We start from the raw sequence: 25,671 nt of genomic DNA, 5'->3' as shown, positions 1-25,671 counted from the left end.
ATTCAGTAGTGGAAATAGAAGACCTGCTAGTATACCATTGCAGTAGTGGGGACCAGAGATCATGATAGGTTGAGTAGAGGCAGAAATAGTACAGATGAAGAAAAAGGATGACCTTGAGATGTATTTCATAGGTAGAACCAACAGGACCTGCCGTGGTGAATTGGAAAGACAGGGAAAAGGTGAAATTGGGATGAGTCAGATTTTTGGCTTGGGTAGCTGAGTGGTATTATGAGTTGGGGAAGACCGGGGGTGAGGCGGTGGGGGATAGGTTAGGAATGGTGACATCTGGAGTTCTCTTTTAGGCATACAAGTCCAAGTGCCTAGCTCAGTGTCTGGTCCAGAGAAGGTAATCAGCTCTTTCATCCACCACCAAATCTAGCTGCACATATTTCACTTCATTTCATAATGATGTAATTATTCCAGCCATTGGGAATAGATGCAATAAGATAATCATCGGGGTCAAAATGTTAAAGTGATGTTTGATAGACAGCCAGTAGACCATTTTGATTGGCATAGTATTTTGAGTGACTAGTTTGGTGCAGTGAAGAGCCCTTATGGCACTAGGATTTAATTAACAACATTTTAAAATATGAAAGATCCATCACGTATCCATTTGTTTGTTTCTGTTCTAGACTCCTTAAACAGTGAGTTAAGTAAGGTCTCTACATTCCAGGTGATCTGTCTTAGACAACCATAGGCTTTTATAGCATATAATTACCAGTTGACTTGCTAATGAAAGGGAAAGTTTGTATGAATAATTTAAAACTAGCACTGTCCAACAGAACTCTTTGCAGTGAGAAAAACGTTCTGTATCTGTGCTGTCTAATGTGGGAGCTGCTAGCCACATATGTCTATTGAGCACTTGAAATGTGGCTAGTGTAACCGAGGAACTGAATTTTTAATTCTGCTTAATTTTTATTAATTGAAATAGTTGCATGTGGCTTATAGTTACTGTATTGGAAAGTACATCTAGGCAGTCAGCTGTTTGCTTATGGAATATTTTTGTCTTTTAACAAAAATAGCTGTTTGTCATTTTTTATGTAGACACATTTTAAAATGACTGTGTTCCCCCAGCACATAACAGCATGTCAGAGGGCAGAGATCTAGACAAGTGTGGGAAAGATGACTTTGGATCGTAATTTTCTTGTGGGTATAATGTGCTTATGCATACTTTCAAGCTGATTATATTAAAAAGTCATTTTTTGGCAACCAGATGATCGTTAAACACCTCTGTTGTGTGAAGTACGTGTGGCCTGGTCCTATTTCCTCACCTGTTTACAGTGAATCAGACGTCCCAATAGATGTGGAGACAGTCACATCAACTCCTGTGCCCCTCTATGACAATCAGAAGGCACGCAGCGTGATGAATGAGTGTGAACGGCATGTCATCTTCGCTAGGACCGATGCAGATGCCCCTCCTCCACCAGAGGACTGGGAGGAGCATGTCAACAGGTAGGCCGCTGCTCAGGAGGACTGGTCACTGCAGGGTTAATGGTCATCGCATTGTCAATATTTTGTATCATCATCTTCATTGAAACGCATCTATTAGGAGTTTATTTCATTTGTAGCCACACGAGTCAAGAATGTTTTCTTAACTCTGTTATAACTCTCAGCTCAGGATGCACTGAGGTGCTTGAGAGGAGGACTTGTGTCTCAGCCCTCTTTGCATCCCTGACCCTAGGACACTGCCTGGCACGTAGTAGGCGTATAATAAATGCTTATTGAATAAGTAAATGAGTTGAATATGATAGGTATGACTAGTTCTGTATCTTATATAGGGTAGGCTATGCTGTCGGAGTTACTCAGACAACAAACAAGCCATTAAATAAGAGTATGTTTGTAAGATACTGTATTTATATGGTCTATAACTAGAGTAATGAAAATGTTTTGGAGTCACTTGAAAAGCTAACAGATGTTTGATTTGAGTGGCTTTTAAAAATAGATTTACAGTCTATGGTTTTGAGGGAGGTTTCATGAGTTTGTTGGCTGATTTTATTCCCTTGCTTCCTGCTGACCCAGGGGACTCCATTCCTCTCTGGCCCATTTGTCATTGTTCCTTCAACATACATTTATTTATCTTTTACTTACTGCAAACAACTTTATGAAGATAAAATTTACATACCATACAATTCACCTGTTTAATGTGTACACAATCAGTGGTTTTTAGTATATGCGCAACCACAGTCAATTTGATGAACATTTTTGTCATCCACAAAAGAAACTCTGTACCCTTTAACAGTTACTTCCCATTTCCTCCCAATCCCTTCATCCCCTGGCAACCACCAGTCTACTGTCTTTCTCTCTAAATTTGCGTATTCTGGACATTTCATATAAATGGAATCATGAGATATGTGTCCTTTTGTATCTGCCTTTTTTCACTTAGCATAATGTTTTCAAGGTTCATTCATGTTGTAGCATGAGTCAGTACTTCATTCCGTTTTATTGCTGAAATTCCATTGTGTGGATATATCACATTTTGTTTATCCATTCATCCATTGATGGATATTTGGGTTGCTAACACTGTGACTATTTTGGATAATGTTGCTATGAACATTCATGTGCTTTTTTTTTGTGGACATGTGTTTTCAGTTCTCTTGCATATATACCTAGGAATGGAATTGCTGGGTCATATGGTAACTCTGTTTAACTTTTGAGGAATTTCCTACTGTTTTCCAAAGGGGCTTCGGCATTCTACATTCCCACCAGCAGTGTGTGAGAGTTCCAGTTTTCCCACATCTTTGCCAACACTTGTTATTGTCTGCCTCTTTTTTTATTATTACCATTCTAGCGGATGCAAAGTGACATCTCATTGTGGATTTAATATTCATTTCTTTGATGGCTCTATCTCTATCTGCTGTGTGTAAGGGAATGTTAAAATCTTCACATCAAGAGTGTGTAGGTAGTAAACTTGCCATAATGTTGGAGAGCTCTTGTTTTATAATAATGGAAGAGGAAGAGGTAATTAGATAGGAAGAAGGGTAGGAAGGTTTGAGGCAATTGGCACGGTTTCTGAGTCTGGTCAGAAGCAGGGAATGAGATTGAGCAGGTATGCTTGTGTGAGGAGGGTAGTAGCTATGGGAGGAGGAACGGTTCTCCACCTGGGTGAAGAGCTTGTGAAGAAGTTAAGTTGTTTGGGGTGTTGAGTTGGAATTACTGTTGTGCCCTAAAAACGGAAAATGTTCTCCAGAGCTTCAGCTAAAGAGGGAAACTTCTGCTGTGAGTGAAGATCAACTACTAGAGTATTCCTGGAGTCAGTGAATGCAGCAAAACGGTTTATTGCCATTGTTGCGGTTAATAATAATAAAAAAATGGTAACAATGGTAGTACCTAAAAAGAACTACCATTTGTTGAGTGCTTTCTAGGTGCCAGGCACTGTGCCACGTGCTTCATATGCATTATTTCTTTTAGTCCTCACAATAATTCTCTGAGCTATATCGCTTCTTCGTCTCTATTTTATAAGATGAAGAAACTGAGCTCGGGGAGTTTAAGAAACCTTAGTTTAGGAAGTGATGGGGCAGGAATTTGTTCAAAGCAAGCCGTCTGACTCCGGAGCTCAGTGTTCTTGACTATGTACCCTCTCTTTAAGGGCAAACCTCTCAAAAAGAGAGACCAGTTAGTGGTGGCTGAACAAGGCAGCCTTACAACGTTATGTCTCCCTTTGTGGTGTTACCAGTTGCCTTGTCCTCAGTTTGCAATTTCTGAAACTGCATGGGAGAGCTGCATGAAGTTCTTTTTATCTGTTCACCCATGGTCATGATCAGAAGATTTTTTTTTTTTTTAAGATTTTATTTATTTATTCATGAGACTCAGAGAGGGGGAGAGAGAGAGAGAGAGAGAGAGAGAGAGAAGCAGAGGCAGAAGCAGGCTCCCAAGGAGCAGGGAGCCCGATGTGGGACTCAATCCCAGGACCCTGGGATCATGACCTGAGCCGAAGGCAGATGCTTAACCATCTGAGCCACCCAGGAGGTTTTTAGGGACTCTTCTCATACTTACCAAAGTCATCAGAGACTTAATGCATATGAATATCTGATTCTTAATTTATAAGAAGAGAAATAACCTGTAAGGCAGATGAGACACTGGTGTGGCCTGGCCAGAGCATCATTTCTCGGTAGGAGAGTTTGGGAAGCTATTCCGTTCCAGAAGTGGGTGGTGAGTGGACAGTCTGTCCTGGAGGCCCCCTCCTTCAACAAGGCGGCTGGAGGCACCCATCTTTCCTCAAAGCAAGATGGGCCCACAGAGTAGGCCAGGGAACACCATCACCTGCCCTGTCCTGCAGAGAAACACTGACAGAATCTTATCTTTGGCTTGTCTTTCTCCATGTGGACCTCCATCCTTCTGTTATGACATTGCCACAGATTGATATGATTAATTAGCGCTCAGTTTATCTCAGATTATTTGTTTTTTAGTGTCTGATGAGATTTTGGAGGAGTCCTCTCATTAGCAACAGGCTTACAAACCATCTTTTCAGGTAGGTCACTTTTGCACACAGCTAATTTCATTATTTGATGATACTTACTGGCTTCAATTTCAGAGGTCACCATTTTATGACCTTGTCCCCGAATTCTGGATGTGTAGCCTGTGTAGAGCTTGCAGTTAGTTCCTTGTGCTCTGATTATAATCATCTTGTTGCCGTTCTTTCCCTTGACTTGATTGTTAAATTGCTGCTTCTTTTCTTCCTGTATAAAATCCTGTAAAATTACAGTTTCCCATATCAAGAACTCATGGGCTATATAGGACAGTGCCCTAGAAATCTGTTTTTCCTCAGAGCTTACTGATCTATCAGTAGAGTCAGAAACTTAATTTTCTTTGTTAGAGCCCTATTTCCCCCTCTTGAATTATTTCAGTAGAAACTGCCTTTAGATAGCTTTCTTGGGATAGATAATGAAGGCCCCCTCCTACCCCCAACCGACTCTGACTTTCTCTAGTAATGCCTGAGATTTTGTGAAACAATTTAAATATCCCTCTCTGCCTGATTTAATTGCCTAGATCAGGGGTTGGCAAACTATGGCCCATGTGCCAGATTTCACCCATTGCTTGTTTTTGTTTGGTCCATGAGCTGAGAATGGTTTTTACATTTTTAAGTGGTTGAAAAAAAGTCAAAAGACACATGAAATCAGATTTCAGTGTCCATAAATGTAGTTTCATTGGAACACAGCCATGCATGTTATTTAGGTATTGTCCTTGTCTTCTTTTGCACCATACCCACAGAGTTGAATCCTTGTGACCCAGGCCATGTGGCCCACAAACTGAAATATTTACTATATAGTCTATTAAAGAATAAGTTTGCTGACCTCTGGTCTAGATCATGCTCTTGTGTCTGCATGTCAAAGTCTTGTGGCTTGTAGAGCCTTTGAAAATGATTTACATTTGCTGTATAGCACTGTCGTCCTGAGGAGGTTGGACCGGCTTTCCCCCCCCCCCCCAGATGTTTTATCAAACGCCAAGTTTAATTAGATACACAGCTTTTGAAAGAGATTTAACAAAATACTCCTGGCACATGATATTTCTCAGCATGGTCAAATGGATTTTAGGACATTTCCAACATTTCAGTAAAAGAATCTAATGTCCTTAAGCAGCTTGTCTTATCTTAAAATTCAGAACTTCTGAATTTAGCCAAAGGAAAATTGTTCTGCATTTAAAAATTTGCTCTAATTATATCTCTCAATATTGTATGTGCCTGTCTGTGTATTAATCTTAGGTTGGATATTTGAAATTTTGAGTCTAAGATCTTTGAGTTATTTTTCCCTCTCCCCCCTCCCTCCCTCTCCTTCTCTTTCCTCTTCCTTTCTTCCTTTCTCTTAGGGTTTAAGCAAAGAATTTTTATAATCTGGAAAAAAATAAGTGTGGCCTATTCAGTCCCTCTGATGTTCTTTGTCTCTCCCTGTTTGACTTCTGGTTAAAAAAAAATCCTTTAGACATTTTAATGTTGAATTAGTCTCTCTTAAAACAGTATCAGAGAAAGAATATTACCTTTGAAAACATCAGGCTTTTCTGGGACCAGTGTGACTTTGGCTGCTTTGGATAAGATGAGCCAGAGGTCAGACATCAGTCAGGTTCTGTCAAAGCATGGGGAATACGAGATTATCTGATCTCATTTAAGAAATGAAGAAAAGGCACTTCTGCACTCATGAAAATTGAATTGGTTTAGGTTGGGGGAGCACATTGACTCACCACAGTTCCCATCAGCTATTTGACTGTTTAGACTTGTATTTAAAATTCTGTCTCCTGTTTTTAAAATTTTCCTTAATTATATCTTTTGCATGCTCTTTATCTTAATCTTGGGTTAGATCATTTTTTTTTTCCTGCCCACTTAATTTTCCAGCCTCCCACGAAGCTGACAAAATATAGAGAACACGTTTCAGTTCTTGGAATCACTTTGTTATATATCCAGCAACAATCCTAAGAACTTTTTCTGGGATTTTAGACTCTCAACATTGTGGTTTTTCAATTTAATCTCAGCTGTCCTTGGTGTATTGGTGTATGGTAGTAATTTCTAAGTAGCTTTCTAGCCCCCTCCCATTTTGTTCACATCATTTTTCTTGCTTCCATCATTTTGGGTTTCAGAATAAATATAGAGTAAGAAAAACAAATAGAGAAAACATCCGGTTATATAATAACAGGATAATTTTGGAACTGCTGTTGGTGCCTTGTAAATAAATTATACCTCATTCTCTGTCCTTGGAATTAAAGTTTGCAACATGATCGATAGACTTTGAGAAAGCACAAGAGATTGTTGAACATGAAGGAATTGTATTCGCTGCTTAACCTGTTTGATTAAAAGTGAGCAATGTTGCCTGGGGTGAAGCCACAGTATAATACCACTTTAGAGGTGTTGCAGTTTTTTTATACATACTATTTTCACACAACTGGAAATTTGAAATTTTTGACACAGATAGCCTTTGATTTTTCATTTCCACTTGAAATTTATCTTACAGAGATACTTACATGCCTATATAAAGATGTAGACAGATGTGTGTAGTGTGTATTTGTGGGGAAAGGAAGGGTGGTCACTGCAACCGTTTATAATAGCAATAAAAGAGACACAACCTAAATGCCCACCAGTAGGGTGGAACCAGCCATTAAAAACAAAGAGGTGTGTTGATATGGAAATACTGTATTTCCAAGTCCACCTGAGAATTGCTATACATGAGAAAGCGACTACTCATGTGAATGTGCTGTGCATTTAAATAATGTGGAGGAAAATGAGATCGTGAACCAGTGGGCTGGAGCTGCTTTCCCACAAGCCTTCCTGATCCCGAGATATCCTGAGTTCCACTGTTGAGTTGAAGCCTCTCCCCACCTCCTACGTCAAAAATCTCTGAAATATCAAACCACAACAAAAACTGACTGGATCCTAATGAAGTAGCAGGAATTAAGCCAAGAGAACTAGGGGAAAAGAAAAAGGACAATTCCACAAGACCCAAGACTGCTTTTAGTACCCCATAAGGGGGTTATGAAGGGTGGGAGGCTTGGGAGGTTAAGGGATTCAGCTGTAGCAAGAATAGCTACTGAAGATAGAGGGTGCTTCTGAATTCTCCATCGTGGACTTCAGCTGTTCTCTTACAACTTGTGCTTCCATCAGTCAGCATAGCTGAGATTATGGTTGCTAGAAGCAACCTTGGAGACCAAGAGGTCCACATATATTTTATAGTCAAGGAGCCTGAGGACACACAGCCATCTCTTTATTGCAGAGCTGGTTAGAGTCCTCGCTCCTAGTTAGTGTGTTCTTGGACTGTGTGTGTGTGTGTGTGTAAAACTGTAGTCAGTCGTAAAACTGGAGATTTTATTTTACAGAGGAAATGAAGGCCTGTTATTTTCTCCCTTTCTAGAGGGTACTCTAAGGGCAGTAGGATCGGTGTAGAAAATGAATAACAAAGGGTAATTTGTCCTCCATCTGCATATTTATTAGGCCTCGTTACTAGTATTCTTAGACGACCTGTAGAAAATAGGGTATCTTGCTGGTGGTATATGATGGAAAAGATACTAGTCTGTTATAAAGTAAGAGAAACTGAGATTGTTGAAGCTGTTTCAAGCACCTTCCCTCAGTTTGCCCACCCAGGTATGCCCACCCACTCAGTTTACAGTTGAGCCTGAATCATGTAGCATTCCTCTCCTGCTCAGTGCTTAGTGTGGTAGGGAGTGTAGGGGTTGGTGTCTGCACTCAGCTATTTACAGGACTTGGAATGTAGTATGCACACAGTTCATCCATTTATTTATTCAGCAGACGTTCAAGTGACTCTTGTGTGTCAGACACTGTTTTACATGCTGGGGATATTATACTTAAACAAAACCAACAAAAATCCCTGCCGTGTTGCCCTTTACATTCTAGCAGAGGGAGACACACTAAACAGAAGTAAAATGGGTAGAGCATGAGGTGGTGATATGGCTGGAAGGGGATATGGAATCTGGGTATTGGTAGTTTTAAATAAGGGTGAGTCAGGGGAAGCCTCAGTAGAAGGTAACATTTGAGCAATGACCTGGAGGAGATTGGAGAGGGAGCCGTTGTTTGAGGTAGAAGGAATAGATGACCAGGGCCCAGTCTGCGATGTGGGAGCATGGAGGGTATGTGTGTCAGGTGGGATGGGGCAGTGTGGTGAAGCCCAGTAAGTCAGGGCAGTCATGGATGATGAGGTTGGAGGCAGTGGGGTCCAGATAGCCTACTGCAAGGAGGTGGCTGGTTTTAACTGATTGAAATGGGGCCACTAAAGGCCTTTGAGCAGAGTGACATGATTTGACTTAGGTTTTTTGATTGATTTTTTTCCCTCCATAATTGATTTTCCACAATGACTTTCCAAAAGGTTGTACTAATTTATATTTCTATCAGCAAAGTATGGAGAGACCTATTTTCTTACACTCTTACAACAAAGAGTATTACTAAATTTCGTAATTTTCACCCATTTGATAGGTGAAAAATAATATGGTTTTCATTTGTATGTGTGATTTTGGAGGGAGTTGATTACTTTTTTGTGTGTGACCTGCCTTTTCATGTTCTTTGCCCATTGTTTTTGTTTTGAGTATTTTATCATTTTGTCACTAATTTCCTGGAGGGTTTTTCTATTTTAATGAAATGACAGTTACTTTTCCATTGTGTTTTGACTTTATGATAGTTTAGTTTTTTTCTTTATAGAAGTTTGAAGTTTTATCTTTTTTTTTTTTTAAAAGATTTTATTTATTTATTTGACAGAGAGAGACACAGCGAGAGCAGGAACATAAGCAGGGGGAGTGGGAGAGGGAGAAGCAGGTCTCCTGCTGAGCAAGGAGCCTGATGCGGAACTGGATCCCAGGACCCTGGGATCATGACCTGAGCCGAAGGCAGACGCTTAACGACTAAGCCACCCAGGCGCCCTGAAGTTTTATCTTGATATCGTTAATATTTATCTTTCTTTTATGGCTTCTAGGTCTTAGGTCATATTTAGAAAGGTCTTATTCAAAGATTTTATTTATTTGACAGAGAGAGACACAGCGAGAGAGGGAACACAAGCAGGGGGAGTGGGAGAGGGAGAAGCAGGCTTCCCTCAGAGCAGGGAGCCCAGTGCGGGGCTCGATCCCAGGACCCTGGGACCATGACCTGAGCCGAAGGCAGACGCTTAACGACTGAGCCACCCAGGTGCCCCTAGAAAGGTCTTATTCATACATTATACACACATACCCACCACTTTTTCCTATTTAGTGACTTTATTTTTTAATATTTAACTTTTCTACTTAGAATTTATTTTGGTGTAAAGAGTGATGTGTAGGGGTCCAGATTTTCTTTTTCCAATTGGCTAGTAGTTGTCTCAGCCCTATTTACTTTGACCCTACTGATTGAAATACTACTATGATCTCATTCCAGGTTCTCATTTGAGTCTGGCATCCACTTAAGTTGTTTTTTTAAAGGTAACTTAATTACCAGTTTTTGTGTGTGTGTGTGTGTGGCAGGGAGAGTTGATAAATATTAATTGGGCATCTTCTGTTAACCTTTCTCTTAGTCTCTTTAGGAAGGTTACTGGCCAGAGTTCGAGTATCAGAGTCATTAAGATTGCCAGGAGTGGGCTGAGGGGGGACTTAAATAAGCTCCTCGCCACTGTGCTGGGTGTGATGAGATGGGAACAAGAGCAGTAGGACTAGTTTCTAATTGCAGGAGTTTACTGCTGAGTTGGAGGACACACTAAGCCTTCCTTAATCAGAGTAGAAGTGTGTATACCAGTGTCATGCGGGATTGGTGTAGTGTTAACTTATATGGAACAGACCATTCAAAAGTAAACTTGCTAATTGTGTAGTATACAGAAAAATATAAAAAATGTACATGGAAAAGGGAAAGAGATGGTGTGGGATGCACTATTAGGGAAAAGCTTCATTTGTTATGTTCCTAAAGGTAATTTAAATAGGTCTCTTATCTTAGTCTGAGGTTTTAGTATACTGAAATACTTGTTCATCCTGTCTTTTTGTGTGAAATATTAAACATGTGAAATTCAAATATATCTGTGCAATGGTGCCATGCTTTTATTTATTAGTGGGTTATTTTAGCCTCTAGATAAATAATTAGCTTTGCTAGCACTGAAAAAAACTTCATTCATAACTGGTTTTGACTTGTATATATTAATACAAGTATAGGCTGAGATGACTTATGGACAGGATTGGGACTAGAATCTAGGTCTTGTGCTTTAGCTCTGTGGTCTTTAAGCTGCTTTGAGTTACATTATTTCATAGTGTGGACAAAAAACATGGCATAATCTTTGTACAGTGTACATGCATGAGGAGTGCCCCCAGCGTTTGACTTTAATTCCTCGGAGTTTCTCTTATAGGACTGGCTGGACAATGGCCCAGAACAAGCTATTTAACAAGATCCTCAAAGCCCTGCAGTCTGACCGGCTTGCCCGCTTGGCCAATGAAGGGGTAAGACTCTAGAAATTGGCCCGTTGGTGTTCTCTTCCTAGTTCAGCCTTACTGGCTGACTAACTTGTCAGTCCCTCTCCTGCCTGCCCCAGTTGTTAACAAGGTGGCCCTCATGTGTTACCACTTCACCTGCATCTTCTAGGCTTGCAATGAGCCAGTGCTGCGCCGTGTTGCTGTGGACAAGTGTGCGAGGAGAGTGCGGCAGGCTCTGGCAAGTGTGAGCTGGGACACCAAGCTGATCCAGTGGCTGCATACCACCCTGGTGGAGACCTTGAGTCTGCCCATGCTGGCCGCCTATCTGGATGCTTTGCAGACACTGAAAGGGAAGGTAAGGCTTGACTGGCGTCTGCCCTGTCCTGGGTTGGCCAGCCTCTGCTGTGGGTTCAGCAAGTGGGGTTGGGCAAGGTCACTGCCTGGTCAGCCTGGAGGACATGACTGAAGCGAGCAGGTTTGCTATTAAAAGTAGGAGACATGGTATCATTTCACGTTTTGTCTGGTATAAACGTCTTTAGCCCTGCTGTCTCCAGGATGAAATGTGAGGCCTGAAAACCAAAATGTACTTTTAGCCTCTCTAGCCCTGCAGCTTGTGGTTTGAGTCACCTCTGAGGTAAGGTGAGAAAAGAATTGAATTATCATGGGGGAGACGAAGGGTTTACCAGGGAGGTGTGTTGAGGAGGCAAGAGGCAGACTTGGGTGTTTGGAGTGCGGGGCTGCAGAGTAGGGAGATTTCCAGAGTGCTGTCCATTCTAGACTAGGCTCTCAGCAGTGGTTCCTCTACTGACAGACTCTTGTTCTCTTAGACTGTCAGGTTCACAATGAATACTTTGATTGTTTCTCTCTAAAACTTTTTGAATTTATTTTTAATTTTTAAGTATAGTTGAGATACAGTGTTACATTACTTTCAGGTGTACAACATAGTGATTTGATAATTCTATACATTACTTAGTGCTCACCCCAATAAGTGTAGTCACCATCTGTCACCATAGAATGTTATTGCAATATTATTGACTGTTCCCTATGCTGTGCTTTTCATCTCTGTGACTTATTTATTTTATAATTAGATGTTTATCTCTCTTAATCCCCTTTACTTATTTCACCCATCCCCCTAACCCTCTTTCCTCTGGCAACCAGCAGTTTGTTCTCTGAATTAATATGAGTCTATTTCTGTTTTTTAATTTGTTCATTTGTTTTATTTTTTAGATTCCACATATAAGTGGAATCATACAGTATTTGTCTTTCTCTGATTTTATTCACTTAGCATAATATCCTCTAGGTCCGTCTATTTTGTTGCAAATGGTGGGATCTCTTTTTTATGGCTGAGTAATATTCTATTGTGTATATATACCACATCATCTTTATCCATTCACCTATGGATGGACACTTGGTTACTTCCATATCTTGGCTATTATAAATAATGCTGCAGTGAACATAGGGTGCATATATCTTTTCAAATTAGTGTTTTCTTTCTTTCTTTCTTTCTTTCTTTCTTTTTTTTTGGATAAATGCCCAGGAGTGAATTACTGGATCGTATGGTAATCTATTTTTAATTTTTTGAGGAACCACCATACTGTTTTCCCTAGTGGTTGCATTACATTCCCACCAAGTGTGCACAAGAGTTCCCTTATCTCCATACCCTTCCCGCATTTGTTATTTCTTGTCTTTTTGATTTTAACCATTCTGACTGGTATAAGGTGGTAACTCCTTGTGGTTTTGATTTGCATTTCCCTGATGGTTAGTGATGTTGAGCCTTTTTTCATGTGTCTGTTGGCCATCTGTATGCCCTCTTTGGAAAAGCGTCTATTCAGGTCCTCTGCTCAATTTTTAATTGGATTATTATGTTTTCGGTGTTGAGTGGCATAAGTTCTTTATATATTTTGGATATTACCTTCTTATCAGATATATCATTTGCAAATATCTTCTCCCATTCAGGAGGTTGATGGTTTCCTTTGCTGTGCAAAAGCTTTTTTATTTTGGTGTAGTCCCAATAGTTTATTTTTGCTTTTGTTCCCTTGCCTGAGGGGACAGATCATAAATACGTTGCCTGAGGCCATTGTCGAGGAGGTTACTGCCTCTGTTTCCTTTTAGGAGTTTTCTGGTTTCAGATCTCACATTTAGGTCTTTAATCCATTTTGAGTTTATTTTTGTGTATGGTATAAGAAAGTGGTCCAGTTTATTCTTTTGCATGTAGCTGTCCAATTTTCCCAACACCATTATTTATTTATTTATTTATTTATTTTTAACATTTTTTTTTTATTTGACACAGAGAGAGGGAGATAGAGAGCGCACAAGCGGGGGAGCGGCAGGCAGGCAGGCTGGAGGGGGAGGGAGAAGCAGGCTCTCTGCTGAGCAAGGAGCCCGATGCGGGACTCGATCCCAGGACTCTGGGATCATGACCTGAGCTGAAGGCAGCCGCTTAACCAACTGAGCCACCCAGGCGTCCCTTCCCAACACCATTTATTTAAAGAGACTGTCTTTTCCCCATTGTATATTCTTGCCTCCTCTGTCATAGATTATTTGACCATATAAGTGTGGGTTTATTTCTGGATTCTCTATTCTGTTCCATTGATCAATGTGTCTGTTTTTGTGTTAGTGCCATACTGTTTGGATCACTGTAGCTTTGTAGTATATCTGGGATATACTGTAGTAAGTCTGGGATTGTGATACCTCCAGCTTTGTTGTTCTTTCTCAAGATTGCTTTGGCTATTTGGGGTCTTTTGTGGTTCCATACAAATTTTAGGATAATTTGTTTTAGTTCTCTAAAAATTGGTATTGTTTTTTTTTTTAAAGATTTTATTTATTTATTTGAGAGAGAGAGAATGAGAGACAGCACGAGAGGGAAGAGGGTCAGAGGGAGAAGCAGACTCCCTGCTCAGCAGGGAGCCCCGATGTGGGACTCGATCCTGGGACTCCAGGATCATGACCTGAGCCGAAGGCAGTGGCTTAACCAACTGAGCCACCCAGGCGCCCTCTAAAAATTGGTATTGTAATTTTGATAGGGTTTGCATTGAATCTGTAGATTGCTTTTGTTGGTATTATGGACATTTTAACAAATTTAATTTTTCTAATCCATAAGCGTGGAATATCCGTTTTTGTTTTTTTAAGATTTTATTTATTTATTTGACAGAGAGAGACACAGCAAAAGCGGGAACACAAGCAGGGGGAGTGGGAGAGGGAAAAGCAGGCCTCCTGCTGAGCAGGTAGCCTGACGCGGGGCTCGATCCCAGGACCGGACCGTGGCGTCATGACCCAAGCCAAAGGCAGATGCCTAACAACTGAGCCACCCAGGCGCCCCTGGAATATCCATTTCTTTGTGTCATCTTCAATTTCTTTCATTAATGTCTTACAGTCTTTAAAGTAAAGGTCTTTTACCTTCTTTTAATGCACCTGTTGGATGGACATGCAGGTGAATGGGATCATGCTCTTTGCCCAGCTACTTTCAGCATTAGTGAAGAGAGCCATTGTGAAGAGAGCAGAGAAGGTATACACCCTAGTGTCTTAATTTTCTGTTGAGAATGATGCAGTGTTGGAAAGACCAGCTAGGCTTGGTCTGCCTAGCTCCAAGCATAGGTTACTGATTAATTATTCTAAGTAGTCTATATTGACAGAAGGTGAGTTTCAAGGCTTTATTGTTTCAGAGTTGTAATCTATTGCCAGATAAAAGCTTTTAAAGTCTAATTCGGATTAGATCCTCTGCCTCAAGGTGTTGAGTGGCTTGTAGTTACCAAATAGGTTACAAAAAAAGTGGCCAGTTTGTAGTGAAGATCCTTTGCCTTTGTTAACTGTCCTTATGTCCTCCCTACTTCCATACTTGAATCCCTGACTTCAGGCCATCTCTATCTAGAATAAGCCCTACAAAGTCTTGCTTCTGTCTGGTGTCACTGATTGGAAAGCACTTTTCCCATGTTCTGTTGGAATTCTGCAGAACACATCTCACTTCACATGCTGCGTCTTCAGATGAAAATTGCCTCGACTTCCTCCTCCTCTGTCGGATGGTTTGAATCAGCAGTGTGGGGTTTCTGTTTTTTTTTTCTGGCAGTTATAAATAGCCTCTTTTGTTATTTGTGTGTTTGTCTTCCTTACCCCTAGTAGATTAAGTTCTTTTGCAGTACAAGCCTGGTGCCTTGTAACTGCAGCTGTGGCATCAACATTTGTTTCCTGAATTAAACTGAGACGGTCTCATGATATATTTCCCCTAATTTCTCAGGCAAAAATCTTTTTAGTCTTGATTTTTTTAAATTAGTAATACTGTCCGTGCTTGTCATTGCCTGGTGCAGCTTACTTTCTTGTGTTATCTTTGAACTTTGTGACGTATAGCATTTTATTAGTTTCAGCTGTACAACATGACTTGATATTTGTATATATTGTGAAATGATCACCACAGTAAGTCTAGCTAATGTGTGTCACTGTACGTAGTTATAAAATTTTTTTTCTTGTGATGAGAACTTTTAAGATCTACTCTTAGCAACTTTTTATTTATTTATTTATTTGACAGAGAGACAGTGAGAGAGGGAACACAAGCAGGGGGAGAGGGAGAAGCAGGCTTCCCGCTGAGCAGGGATCCCAATGCGGGGCTTGATCCCAGGACCCTGGGATCATGACCTGAGCCAAAGGCAGATGCTTAATGACTGAGCCACCCACGCACCCCCAGATCTTCTACACTTTAATTGGATTATTTTTTGCTATTGAGTTGTAAGAGTTATTTATAACCCCTTATTGGATATATCATTTTAGATATCTTCTGTTCAGTAGGTTGCTTTTTCATTTTGTTATGGTTGCCTTTGCTTTGCAGAAGCTTTTTAGTTTGATGTAGTCCCAATAGTTTACTTCTGCTTTTATTGCCTTTGCTTTTGGTGTCAGATTCAAAAACTTAACACCAAGACAGATGTCAAGGAGCTTAATGCCTGTGTTTTCTTTTTTTTTTAAAGATTTTATTTATTTATTTGACAGAGAGAGACACAGCGAGAGAGGGAACACAAGCAGGGGGAGTGGGAGAGGGAGAAGCAGGCTTCCCACAGAGCAGGGAGCCCGATGCGGGGCTCGATCCCAGGACCCTGGGATCATGACCTGAGCCGAAGGCAGACGCTTAACGACTGAGCCGCCCAGGCGCCCCAATACCTGTGTTTTCTTACAGGAATTTTATGGTTTCAGGTCTTATGTTGACATTTTTGATCCATTTTGAGTTATTTTTTTTTTAAGATTTTATTCATTTAAGAGAGAGAGAGACAAGAGAGCGCACAAGCAGGGGCAGAGGCAGAGGGAGAGAGAGAAACAGACTCCCTGCTGAGCTGGGAGCCCGTGGGGCTCCATCCCAGGACCTGGAGATCATGACCTGAGCCGAAGGCAGATGCTTAACCATCTGAGCCATCCACGCACCCCATTTTGAGTTAATTTTTGTGTATGAGGTAGTGGTCCAGTTTCATTCTTTTGCATATGGCTGTTTAGTTTTCCCAATACTATTTATTTCCCCATTGTATATTCTTGGCTCCTCTATTGTAAGTTAATTAACCGTGGATGCCATATATTTGTGATTTTATTTCTGGGCTTTCTGTTATATTTTGTTGATCTATGTATCTGTTTTTATGCCCCAGTCATACTCTTTTGCTTACCTGAGGTTGGTAATACAGCTTGAAATCAGGGAGCATCGTGATGCCTCCAGCTTTGTTCTTTCTCGTGATTGCTTTGGATATTTGGGGTTTTTTTGTGGTTCCATACAAATTTTAGGGTTGTTCTATTTCTGTGAAAAATGCTATTGAAATTTTGATAGCTATTGCATTGAGTCTGCAGATTGCTTTGGGTAGTTTGGACATTTTATTTTATTTTATTTTTTTATTATTTTTAAAATATTTTATTTATTCATTTGAGACAGAAAGATAAAGAGAGAGCATGACCAGGGGGAGAGGCAGAGGGAGAGGGAGAAGCCGACTCCCCACTGAGCCAGGAGCCTGATGTGGGGCTCGATCCCAGGACCCTGAGATCATGACCTGAGCCGAAGGCAGACGCTCAACCATCTGAGCTACCCGGGCACCCCTTGTTTATTAGTTCTAACAGCTTTTTGGTGGAGTCTTTAGGGTTTTCTATATAGAATATGTCATCTGCAAATAGTGTTAGTTTTACTTCTTCCTTTCTAATCTGCATTCTTTTTATTTTTCTTGTCTCATTGCTCTAGCTAGGACTAATAGTAATACAATGTTGAATAGAAGTGGTAAGAGTGGGCATCCTTATCTTGTTCCTGATCTTAGAGTAAAAGCTCTTAGCTTTTCACTGTTGGGTATGGTGTTAGCTGTGGGCTGACTTTTTACAACCTGCATCACCATAGTACTTTTCATTCTCTGGTTTTTCAGAATGTTTTTGTTTTAAAGATTTTTATTTATTTATCCGAGAGAGAGAGAAATCACAAACAGGAGGGTGGGGTAGAGGGAGAAGCAGTCTCCCTCCTGGGATCACGACTTGAGCGGAAGGCAGACGCTTAACCAACTGAGCCACCCAGGTGCCCTGTTTTTGTTTTTTCTGAAGAGTACCTTTAACATTCAAAAATCTTTCCTTTCCCCTACGTCACTTTGACCTTTTGTGCGTAATGTGGAATTCACAGCGATATTTCTTCCTTTTTTTTTTTTCCACAGAGATATTTATTCTCAGCGTAAGCATCAGCATGTCAGAAACCTATACTTAAACATCTGTGAGGTCACATTTTCTGGTGAATAGTGAAAAATAGGATATGGTATAAATCACAATATACACAATACATAGGATATATTATTTTGGGCACAGTAACAATTTCTTTAACATGCCAAAGCTTGAAGGCAATACTCTAGAAGAAAATGCAGATTTTTTTTTTTTTTAATTTATAAAGTCAACTGATGTTCATTGAGGAAGTTTAGGAATACAGAAATCTAAAAAGGAAAAAACTGGGGGTGCCTGGGTGGCTCAGTCGTTAAGCATCTGCCTTCGGTTCAGGTCATGATCCCAGGGCCCTGGGATTGAGCCCCTCATCGGACTTCCTGCTCAGCGGGGAGCCTGCTGTTCCCTCTCTTGCTGTGTCTCTCTCTGTCATAATTAAATAAAATCTTAAAAAAAAATAAATAGGAAAAAGCTGTCCATAATTCCATAAAGATAACTATTAATATTTTGGCATATGTTCTAATAGCATTTTTTCTGAGTAGAGGTAATTTTTTATGTTTTCTATTTTTTCTTTAACTAAATTTAGCAAAGTTATTTCCTTATTACAAATTCTTTGAAATATTTTAAATTAACCCTTAATATCTAGTTTTGTGGATAATTTGCTTAATCACGCTCTTACTTCCCACCTGATTCCTGCTAGTGGGCAGGTCTGCTTCGCACTGGAAACATTTTTGCTTTTACTTCTAGATCCCTACTTTGATTGACCGGATGCTTGTGTCATCTAACACGAAGACTGGGGCTGCAGGAGCTGAGGCCTTGTCCCTCCTGCTGAAGAGGCCCTGGGATCCTGCTGTGGGGGTACTTTCTCATAACAAACCAGTAAGTCAGAGCAGCTCAGGACTTAACTATGACCCACAAAATTTTTAGAATCCAGTCTCAGAACCTTAGCAAGAAGATAATAAATGACTTAACTTTTCATTAATAACTGGTTGTGTGTAGTGCTTAGCAGAGTTTCATAAGGAAATTGGCATTGGTTGGGGTAAGAAAGGTATTGGGGTACTTGAGATTTTGTGGAGTAACACCTCACCCTCACTGGTTCTCTGTTGGGATTCTTTCTCCTTAGAGCAAGCTCCCTGGCTCTCCTCTCATTCTCATTGCCTCCTCCGGGCCTTCTAGCTCCGTGTTCCCCACCTCACGCCGCCACCGCTTCTGGCAGTCTCAGCTCTCCTGCTTAGGCAAGGTATGTGTGGGAATAAGAGGAACTGTCTCCTGGGTCGGAATAGAGTCTTGGAAGACTGAGCACACAGAATGTGGGAGGGAGACAAAATAGATGGACTTAAGTGATGAGCATCCCCCGCCCCCACTCTTTTTGTTTTTAATTGGAATGGTGCTTATCCAAGGTTGAAGGGATTTAGGGTAGGTTAAGCAGAATTGAGAGAAGATTTGAAACTTAATCTCTGCTGGCATGGCTGCCACTTTCTTTCCTTTAGGTCATCCCTGTAGCCACCCATCTGCTGAACAATGGTAGTGGGGTAGGAGTTCTGCAGTGTCTTGAGCATATGATTGGGGCAGTGAGAAGCAAAGTGCTGGAGGTGAGAGTGCCCTTGTTTCAGGTCATTGTGGCACACCCAGCATGCTGGGCTTGTTTTGCACCCGGCTATGGCCTCCTGTCTTACTGTCTTCTTTCTCTTCCCACAAAGATTCACAGCCATTTCCCCCACAAACCCATTATCTTGATTGGCTGGAATACAGGAGCTCTGGTGGCCTGTCACGTAAGTAATTCCCATCTCACTTGGAGGCTGTCTTGGGATAGAATACTGATGCTTTTACTGCTGATTGCTACCATTGAGTCCTTTTTTATGTTCTAGACACTGTGCTAGATGATCTGCATACATATATGCATTTTAAAGTGTAGAAGACTAACTTTATTTTTTAACTTTATTGTGGAAATTTTAAACAGAAACTTAAAGGGCGAACAGACCTATAATAAATCCTGTGGGCCTCTCACCCAGCTTTACCAGTGATTAACTCATGGCCAGACTTTTTTTATCTTATCCCTGCCCACTTTCTCCTCCAATTATTTTGAAGAAAATCCCAAATATCATTTATGTTATATATATATATATGTATTTCAGCATGTATCTCTGAAAAAAATTCTTCCCCCACCCCCAAACATAAGTACTATTCTCCCACCTTAAAAAAGCAGGCATAAATTTTAGCAGCTTTGGAATTTGATGTTGTGTTAGTATTCTGTCCCTTTCTAAGACATCAAGGAATTTTTTCTTTATTATTTTACATACATTTGTACGTACATTAGTTTGTATAAGAGTCCCTGACCTGTCCAAAGCCCCAGTTCTCAAGTGGGTCAAATAAGTGGAGTCCTTGCTGCTTCATGTGGTCTGGTCAAGTATGACATCTAGGGCCACTAGAGGAAGGAGGCAGTCTCCCCACACTCCCTGGTCCTGGGAATGAGAGAATTCAGTCAGCAGCTGCTCTAACAAATTTGGAGTGTCTGGGAGCTAACCATTGGATTCAAAAGGGAGAGATTTTCTTTGCTTAAGGAAGAAGAGCAACATTTGTGTCCTCCTGATTGCATTTGCTGTATTAGTGGAGGAAAAAGTGAATAGGAGGACTCAAGTCTAGGAAATTAATAGGATGGAAGCATTGAGCTCCCTTCCCATCCTGCGGTTCAGCCCTCTGCTGCAGTTCTTGCAGGGCTCCATCTTGTGTCCTGGGATCTTGTGTCTTGTGATCTTACTGCTGCCACTATGGCTGGTACTCCTGGGGATTAGGACTGGGGAGGAAGAGATGGGACTGGCTGGTAGATCTGGACCACCTCTCGACTCCGGGTAGGGTGTAGCTGCAGTAAAGTCCATTGACCTTGAGACAAACTATTTTATTATTTCCAGGTGTCAGTGATGGAGTACGTCACTGCAGTTGTCTGCCTTGGGTTTCCTTTACTTACCGTGGATGGTCCCAGAGGGGTAAGCATGGGGTGCAGCTGATTGCTGGGTCACTGGCTGGTGAGAATAAGGGGGTACGTGCATCACCCAAACTGGCACTTAGCGACTGCAGTTCCCAGCTGACTCCCGTCAGCGGACTTGACAGGTCAGTGCTCAGTGAACAGGAACTGGGTGATTATAAAACCTGTACATGTTTTAGGATGTGGATGATCCCCTCTTGGATATGAAGACTCCAGTCCTCTTTGTCATTGGGCAGAATTCCTTGCAGTGTCATCCCGAAGCCATGGAAGATTTCCGGGAGAAGATTCGGGCTGAGAACAGCTTGGTGGTGGTTGGGGGAGCTGACGATAATCTCAGGTATGTGGCTTCCCCCAGAGCTGTGAGAGAGCTATGTTGCAGTGTTGGAGAGATGCCAGTGAGGTAGTGATGTAACTACAGACTAAATCTGCTTCCATGAAGGGGGGAGCCATTTTACATTTTAAACTAATTCAGATTTATAAAAAGTTGCAAAAATGGTACAAAAAAATTCTTACATACCCTTAACTCAGATTTCCTAAATGTTAACATCTTAAATAACCAGAGTGTAATTATCAAAATGAGGAAGTATTTTATGATGGTATTATCTCATCTGCAGATGCAGATGTTGTCAGTTGGCTCACCAGTGTCCTTTTCCTGTCCGGCATCCGATCCAGGATTGCATGTGGTTATTAGTTGCCTTGTCTCCTCAGTCTCCTTGAGTTTGATACTATTCCTTAGTCTTCCACGACCTTGACATTTTGAAGACTTCTGGCCGGTTATTTTGTAGGCCGTCCCTCAATTTAGGTTTTTGACATTTTTTGTGATTAGGTGGAGCATATGAATTTTTGGCAGGAATGCCAGAGATGATAAGCCCTCAGCGCATCCTTCCTGGGGATACGTGATGTTGATGTGTCTTATCACTGGTGATGTTAACCTTGATCACGTGAAGGTGGCATCTTCCAGGTTTCTCCACTGTCAAGTTACTCTATTTGCCTTTGTGATTAGTAGTTACCCAGTGGGAAGGAGATACTTTGAGACTCGGTGAATGCAGTCTTGGTGCTTTCAATGGGGTAGGCATTTCTTTATATTTTGTTCCTTACTGAGGATGTACATGAACATAGATTTTATTTGTATTAAACATCCTTTTATATATTTTGGAGTAAAAATAGCTGGAGTTTGGAAGGGGCACTTAGGGCATTGAGATGGCCACTGGTCCCTTAAAGACTGGCTGCTTGTAGGGCCTTTAAAAATGCTTTCATGAAATTGTACTGAAAAAGAGGTGTGTCATTTGTTGGGCTTCCTTTTTTTATATGTTCAATTTCAGAGATTAATTTCATTTGTGTGCTTTAGCTAGTGAGCTTAAAGCAAGTACCTGCTCCCACCTGTCTTGTAAGTTTCTTACTGAGGGCTGTTTTAGAGAGGTCCTTCTGGTCTTTGTCATTTGGCTGTTTCTCGTGGGTCTAGAATCTAATGCTTTGGTGCTTAAGGCAGTATTTTCTTGTAAATACATTGTCTTTGTTGGTTATTCAGACATTCTTATCTATAGGAGGGTAGCGTGTGTGTGTGTGTGTGTGGATATGTGTGTGTGTTGAGTGGCAGTGAGGGAACAGGAGAGATGGGAACACTTTAGTTGGGAGTTATGTTGTGAGGCTGCTTATGAGACATGTTTGCAGGGTGCTTGAGTGTTGGCCTGCAAATCGGAAGACCTCAATTTAGTCTTGGTTGCTTTGCTAAGAAACTTGGGTAAACTGCTTAACTTCTGGGACTTGCTGTCCTCATCTTACAGGTGAGGGTGCTACACAAGGTCAGAGGCCAACAGCCAGTAAATTGGGGTCTCAGAATTTGGAAGCATAGAATGTTGTTCTCCACCCTGTCACTTGGGACCCTGTTTTTCCTCTCTGCTGAGATCCTCAGCCAGAAGCCAGAGGTTTTAAAACTAGCTTCCAAAGAAGGGAATGTAGCCATCTGTGCCCATTTTCTTCTTTTTTTTCCTTTTTTAATGATTTTGCTTATTTGTAGAGAGAGCACAAGCAGGGGGAGCGGCAGGCAGAGCAGGTAGAAGGAGAAGCGATGAGGAACTCTATCCCAGGACCCTGGGATCATGACCTGAGCCAAAGGCAGATGCTTAACCGACTGAGCCACCCAGTCATCCCTGTGGCCATTTTCTCTTATCCTTTTATTTATTTATTTATTTTTTAAGATTTTATTTGTTTATTAGAGAGAGAGAGACAGTGAGAGAAAGAACACAAGCAGAGGGAGTGGGAGAGAGGGAGAAGCAAGCTTCCTGCCGAGCAGGGAGCTGATGCGGGGCTCGATCCCAGGAGTCTGGGATCATGACCTGAGCCGAAGGCAGACACTTAATGACTGAGCCACCCAGGCGCCCCTTCTCTTATCCTTTTAGAAGTAACCTGCAACCATCTTTCCTCTTCTAATCTCATTTCTACAGCGTCCAGTAATCTCAGGGTTTGGGCCTTTTTTGGGGGACTTCTAGAGGTTGAGGTCTTAGAAGTCAAGAGTTTATCTGGGAAGCCATAGGTATAGGACTTTTGGAGTGTACAGTCCTAGGCAATTTTCATATGTTCTCTGGTTCTCTACATACGATTTTTTAATACCCCCAAGTCCATGAGCGAGGTGTTATGATTCCCCATTTTGCAGAATACGGAACATGATGATCAGAGAGGTGGTGATACCTGCCTGAGGGCTAATGTAGTCCTCCTTCCTGGGCCCAGAAAATAGCCAACACAGAAGAGAAATCCATATTATGCCATGGAATGTTTAAAGTAAACATTTCCTCCTCTCTGTCTCTTAGAATAAGCAAAGCAAAGAAGAAATCAGAGGGGCTGACTCAGAGCATGGTGGACAGATGTATTCAGGTACACCGTAGCTTTATGTGTTTTTCTCAGCGAGGCTTGCCTTTCTATAACCTTTTAGGCTTGATCTTGTTGGCAGCAGTGTCTTTAGCTCTGAAGTGTGAGGGAGTATCCAGTGGAGCCTCTCGTAGAACTAAATCATAAAGAAAAGGGGAAAGACAGAGGGGAAGAAGTAGAAATGTGTATGGAGCATCAGGGGGGAAGGGGTTTATTGGAGGAGTGGGGGGGGCACGACCACCCCAGAGTGCCAGCCCACAGAGGCATCGGGGAGTAGGCTCCTGCTGGTCTTTGGCTGAGGCTGGGGTTTGTGCCTGGCTCGGTGTGCATGGAGAGGGACCAGCACGCCCAATGCCAGAGCTGGTGTTAATTGAATGGAGTTGAGCCTTTTGGGGAGGTTCCTGTTCCCTAGACTGAGGACTCAGTGGCCCGGGCCCCTCTTCACACTAGGATGAGATCGTGGACTTTCTGACTGGAGTGCTCACTCGTGCTGAGGGGCACATGGGCTCTGAGCCTCGGGATCAGGATGCTGAGAAGAAGAAGAAGCCTCGGGATGCAGCCCGAAGAGACCTGGCCTTTGAGGTGCCCGAGCGGGGCAGTCGGCCTGCCTCACCAGCTGCCAAGCTGCCTGCCTCACCCTCAGGCTCGGAGGTAACGCGGGAAGGGAGGGAGCACTTTGCTGGGGAAGTAGGACTGTGGAGTTGGTTCCTTCACTTCCTGGGGGTGCTTGTTTGTCTTGCCAGTGCTGTAGACCTTTGAGTTCCTAGGAGGAGAATTTCTGGGCCGGGAATTCCAAGGGGACATGATAATTGGTGGTCAGATCCAAACAGCTGGCTCAGCTCTTATCCTTCTCACCCTACTCAGGATCTTTCCAGTGTGTCTAGCAGCCCCACCTCCAGTCCCAAGACCAAAGTGACTACAGTGACCTCTGCCCAGAAGTCCAGTCAGATCGCGAGCTCTCAGCTCCTGAAGAGACATGTGCAGCGCCCAGAAGCTGTGCTGACCCACAAACAAGCCCAAGGTAGAGGCTTCTTGGCCCAGTGGCCTCTTGGTTTATCTTCTGGAGTGATGTCATATGGCATTTGAAAAGTATTGGCATCTGCAGCTTTTTCCAGGGGCATGTGAGAGGTGCCCTTTCCCACATTTCTGTACTGACAAAATTAGGTTGAAATGAATACCAAGGATTGTTTTCAAGGGTAAGACATCACAGAAGGTCTGTGCGTTAGTGGAGCTGTATAGTTCCACTAATTATAGCTTTGCTTTGGTGTTCTGGGGAAGTTAGGCTTTGTGAGCTGACTACGTGTGTATTTGCCTCAAAATTTTTTCTGACTCCCAGCTGGGGAAGCTACTTGCTCTGTTCTAGGCCCTGCCCAGCCACTCGTGCGGTCAGGGCGCTCTTCAGACCATGTGGACAGGGTGATTAGCTTTATTCCTGAGATTCCAGGGCAGTGCAGCTGGTATCATGCCCTTTCTTTGTTTTGCCCTTAAAGAGTTAAGATTCCCACACTGGGACGTTCAGGGAAGTTTATCGGGGTTTCTGCAGATAGGCTTTAGATTAGGCTGGGAAATGTTTGTATGGTTGAGATTAGAGTCTAGAGAACAGTGAGTGCTACTGAAGCTGTAGAAAAGGGACAGTGTTTTGGGCAAAGAGAAAAGAAACGGTGGCTTTTCCCCTTTCCCCCACTTTGATCCAGTTGGGCAGCCCCAAGGTAAAGCCTCTTGGGCATTGTGTTTGATGAGATATCCAGGAACATGTATCATCTGAAGCCTCGGGTACCTGGGAGGAGGCAGCACCAGAGTTGATTGTCAAGTAGAGAGACGCAGAGATGACATAGGCTGATCTGCTCACTTCCCCTGTGCTTCTTTTAGTGGAGCCAAAGGGTCAGGACTTCGATCCAGGCCTCTTATGAGGGTGCCCTTAAGAGTGGTGCTAACAAGGAGCACGTTTGAGTGGATCAGTGAACGCAAAAAGACAAAAAAAAAAAAAAAAAAAAAAGGCCAGGCCCCCTAGGGTCCACGTGGATGGTCTGTGACCTGACTTCTTAAGTGGTGGCATGAGCCAAGTTCTGGGTGGGTGGTGTTCGCTTAGGCTTTTGATGGAGAGAGAGCCAGTGGTCGGCTGTGCTTCTGGAGGGGATACGAGGTTGAGAATCTGAGGAGTTCTGGAAGGCTGATTGGTGATCTGGGTTTGAAATGGGGCCCAGAATACCATGGCGCCGAGCAGCGGCCATAGCGCCCTGGCTTTGGCAGGGCTCATAAGGCAGGAGGGGATAGTCATAGATAACTTTTATGGAGCCCTGACTACGTGCCATGCCGTTTTCGTAGCACTT

General features: G+C 42.2%; 1 protein-coding gene across 9 annotated transcripts in view; it reads left to right on the top strand.

The window, feature by feature from the left end:
* Positions 1–25,671, top strand: part of KANSL3 (KAT8 regulatory NSL complex subunit 3) — a 43,292-nt gene that overhangs the window by 2,456 nt on the left and 15,165 nt on the right. For 5 of the 9 annotated variants that reach the window (XM_088026552.1, XM_028103878.2, XM_028103886.2 and 2 more), the window contains 12 exons: positions 1,282–1,452; positions 10,785–10,875; positions 11,018–11,203; positions 18,241–18,372; positions 18,617–18,733; positions 18,984–19,085; positions 19,194–19,265; positions 20,403–20,477; positions 20,656–20,813; positions 23,284–23,347; positions 23,792–23,992; positions 24,206–24,362. In XM_088026552.1, coding sequence (XP_087882678.1) covers positions 1,282–1,452; positions 10,785–10,875; positions 11,018–11,203; positions 18,241–18,372; positions 18,617–18,733; positions 18,984–19,085; positions 19,194–19,265; positions 20,403–20,477; positions 20,656–20,813; positions 23,284–23,347; positions 23,792–23,992; positions 24,206–24,362 — 1,526 coding nt within the window. Of the gene's footprint in view, positions 1–1,213; positions 1,453–9,832; positions 9,877–10,784; positions 10,876–11,017; positions 11,204–18,240; positions 18,373–18,616; positions 18,734–18,983; positions 19,086–19,193; positions 19,266–20,402; positions 20,478–20,655; positions 20,814–23,283; positions 23,348–23,791; positions 23,993–24,205; positions 24,363–25,671 lie in introns of those variants that run through there. The other 4 variants (XM_028103881.2, XM_028103882.2, XM_028103885.2 and 1 more) reach the window with 3 other exon arrangements.

Source organism: Eumetopias jubatus, unplaced genomic scaffold, assembly GCF_037043125.1.
Source record: "Eumetopias jubatus isolate StellerSeaLion01/CBP00866 unplaced genomic scaffold, mEumJub1_p1.0 scaffold_9, whole genome shotgun sequence".
Lineage (NCBI taxonomy): Eukaryota > Metazoa > Chordata > Mammalia > Carnivora > Otariidae > Eumetopias > Eumetopias jubatus.
Note: the sequence above shows the minus strand (reverse complement) of the source record. Positions and strands in the feature narration are given on the sequence as shown.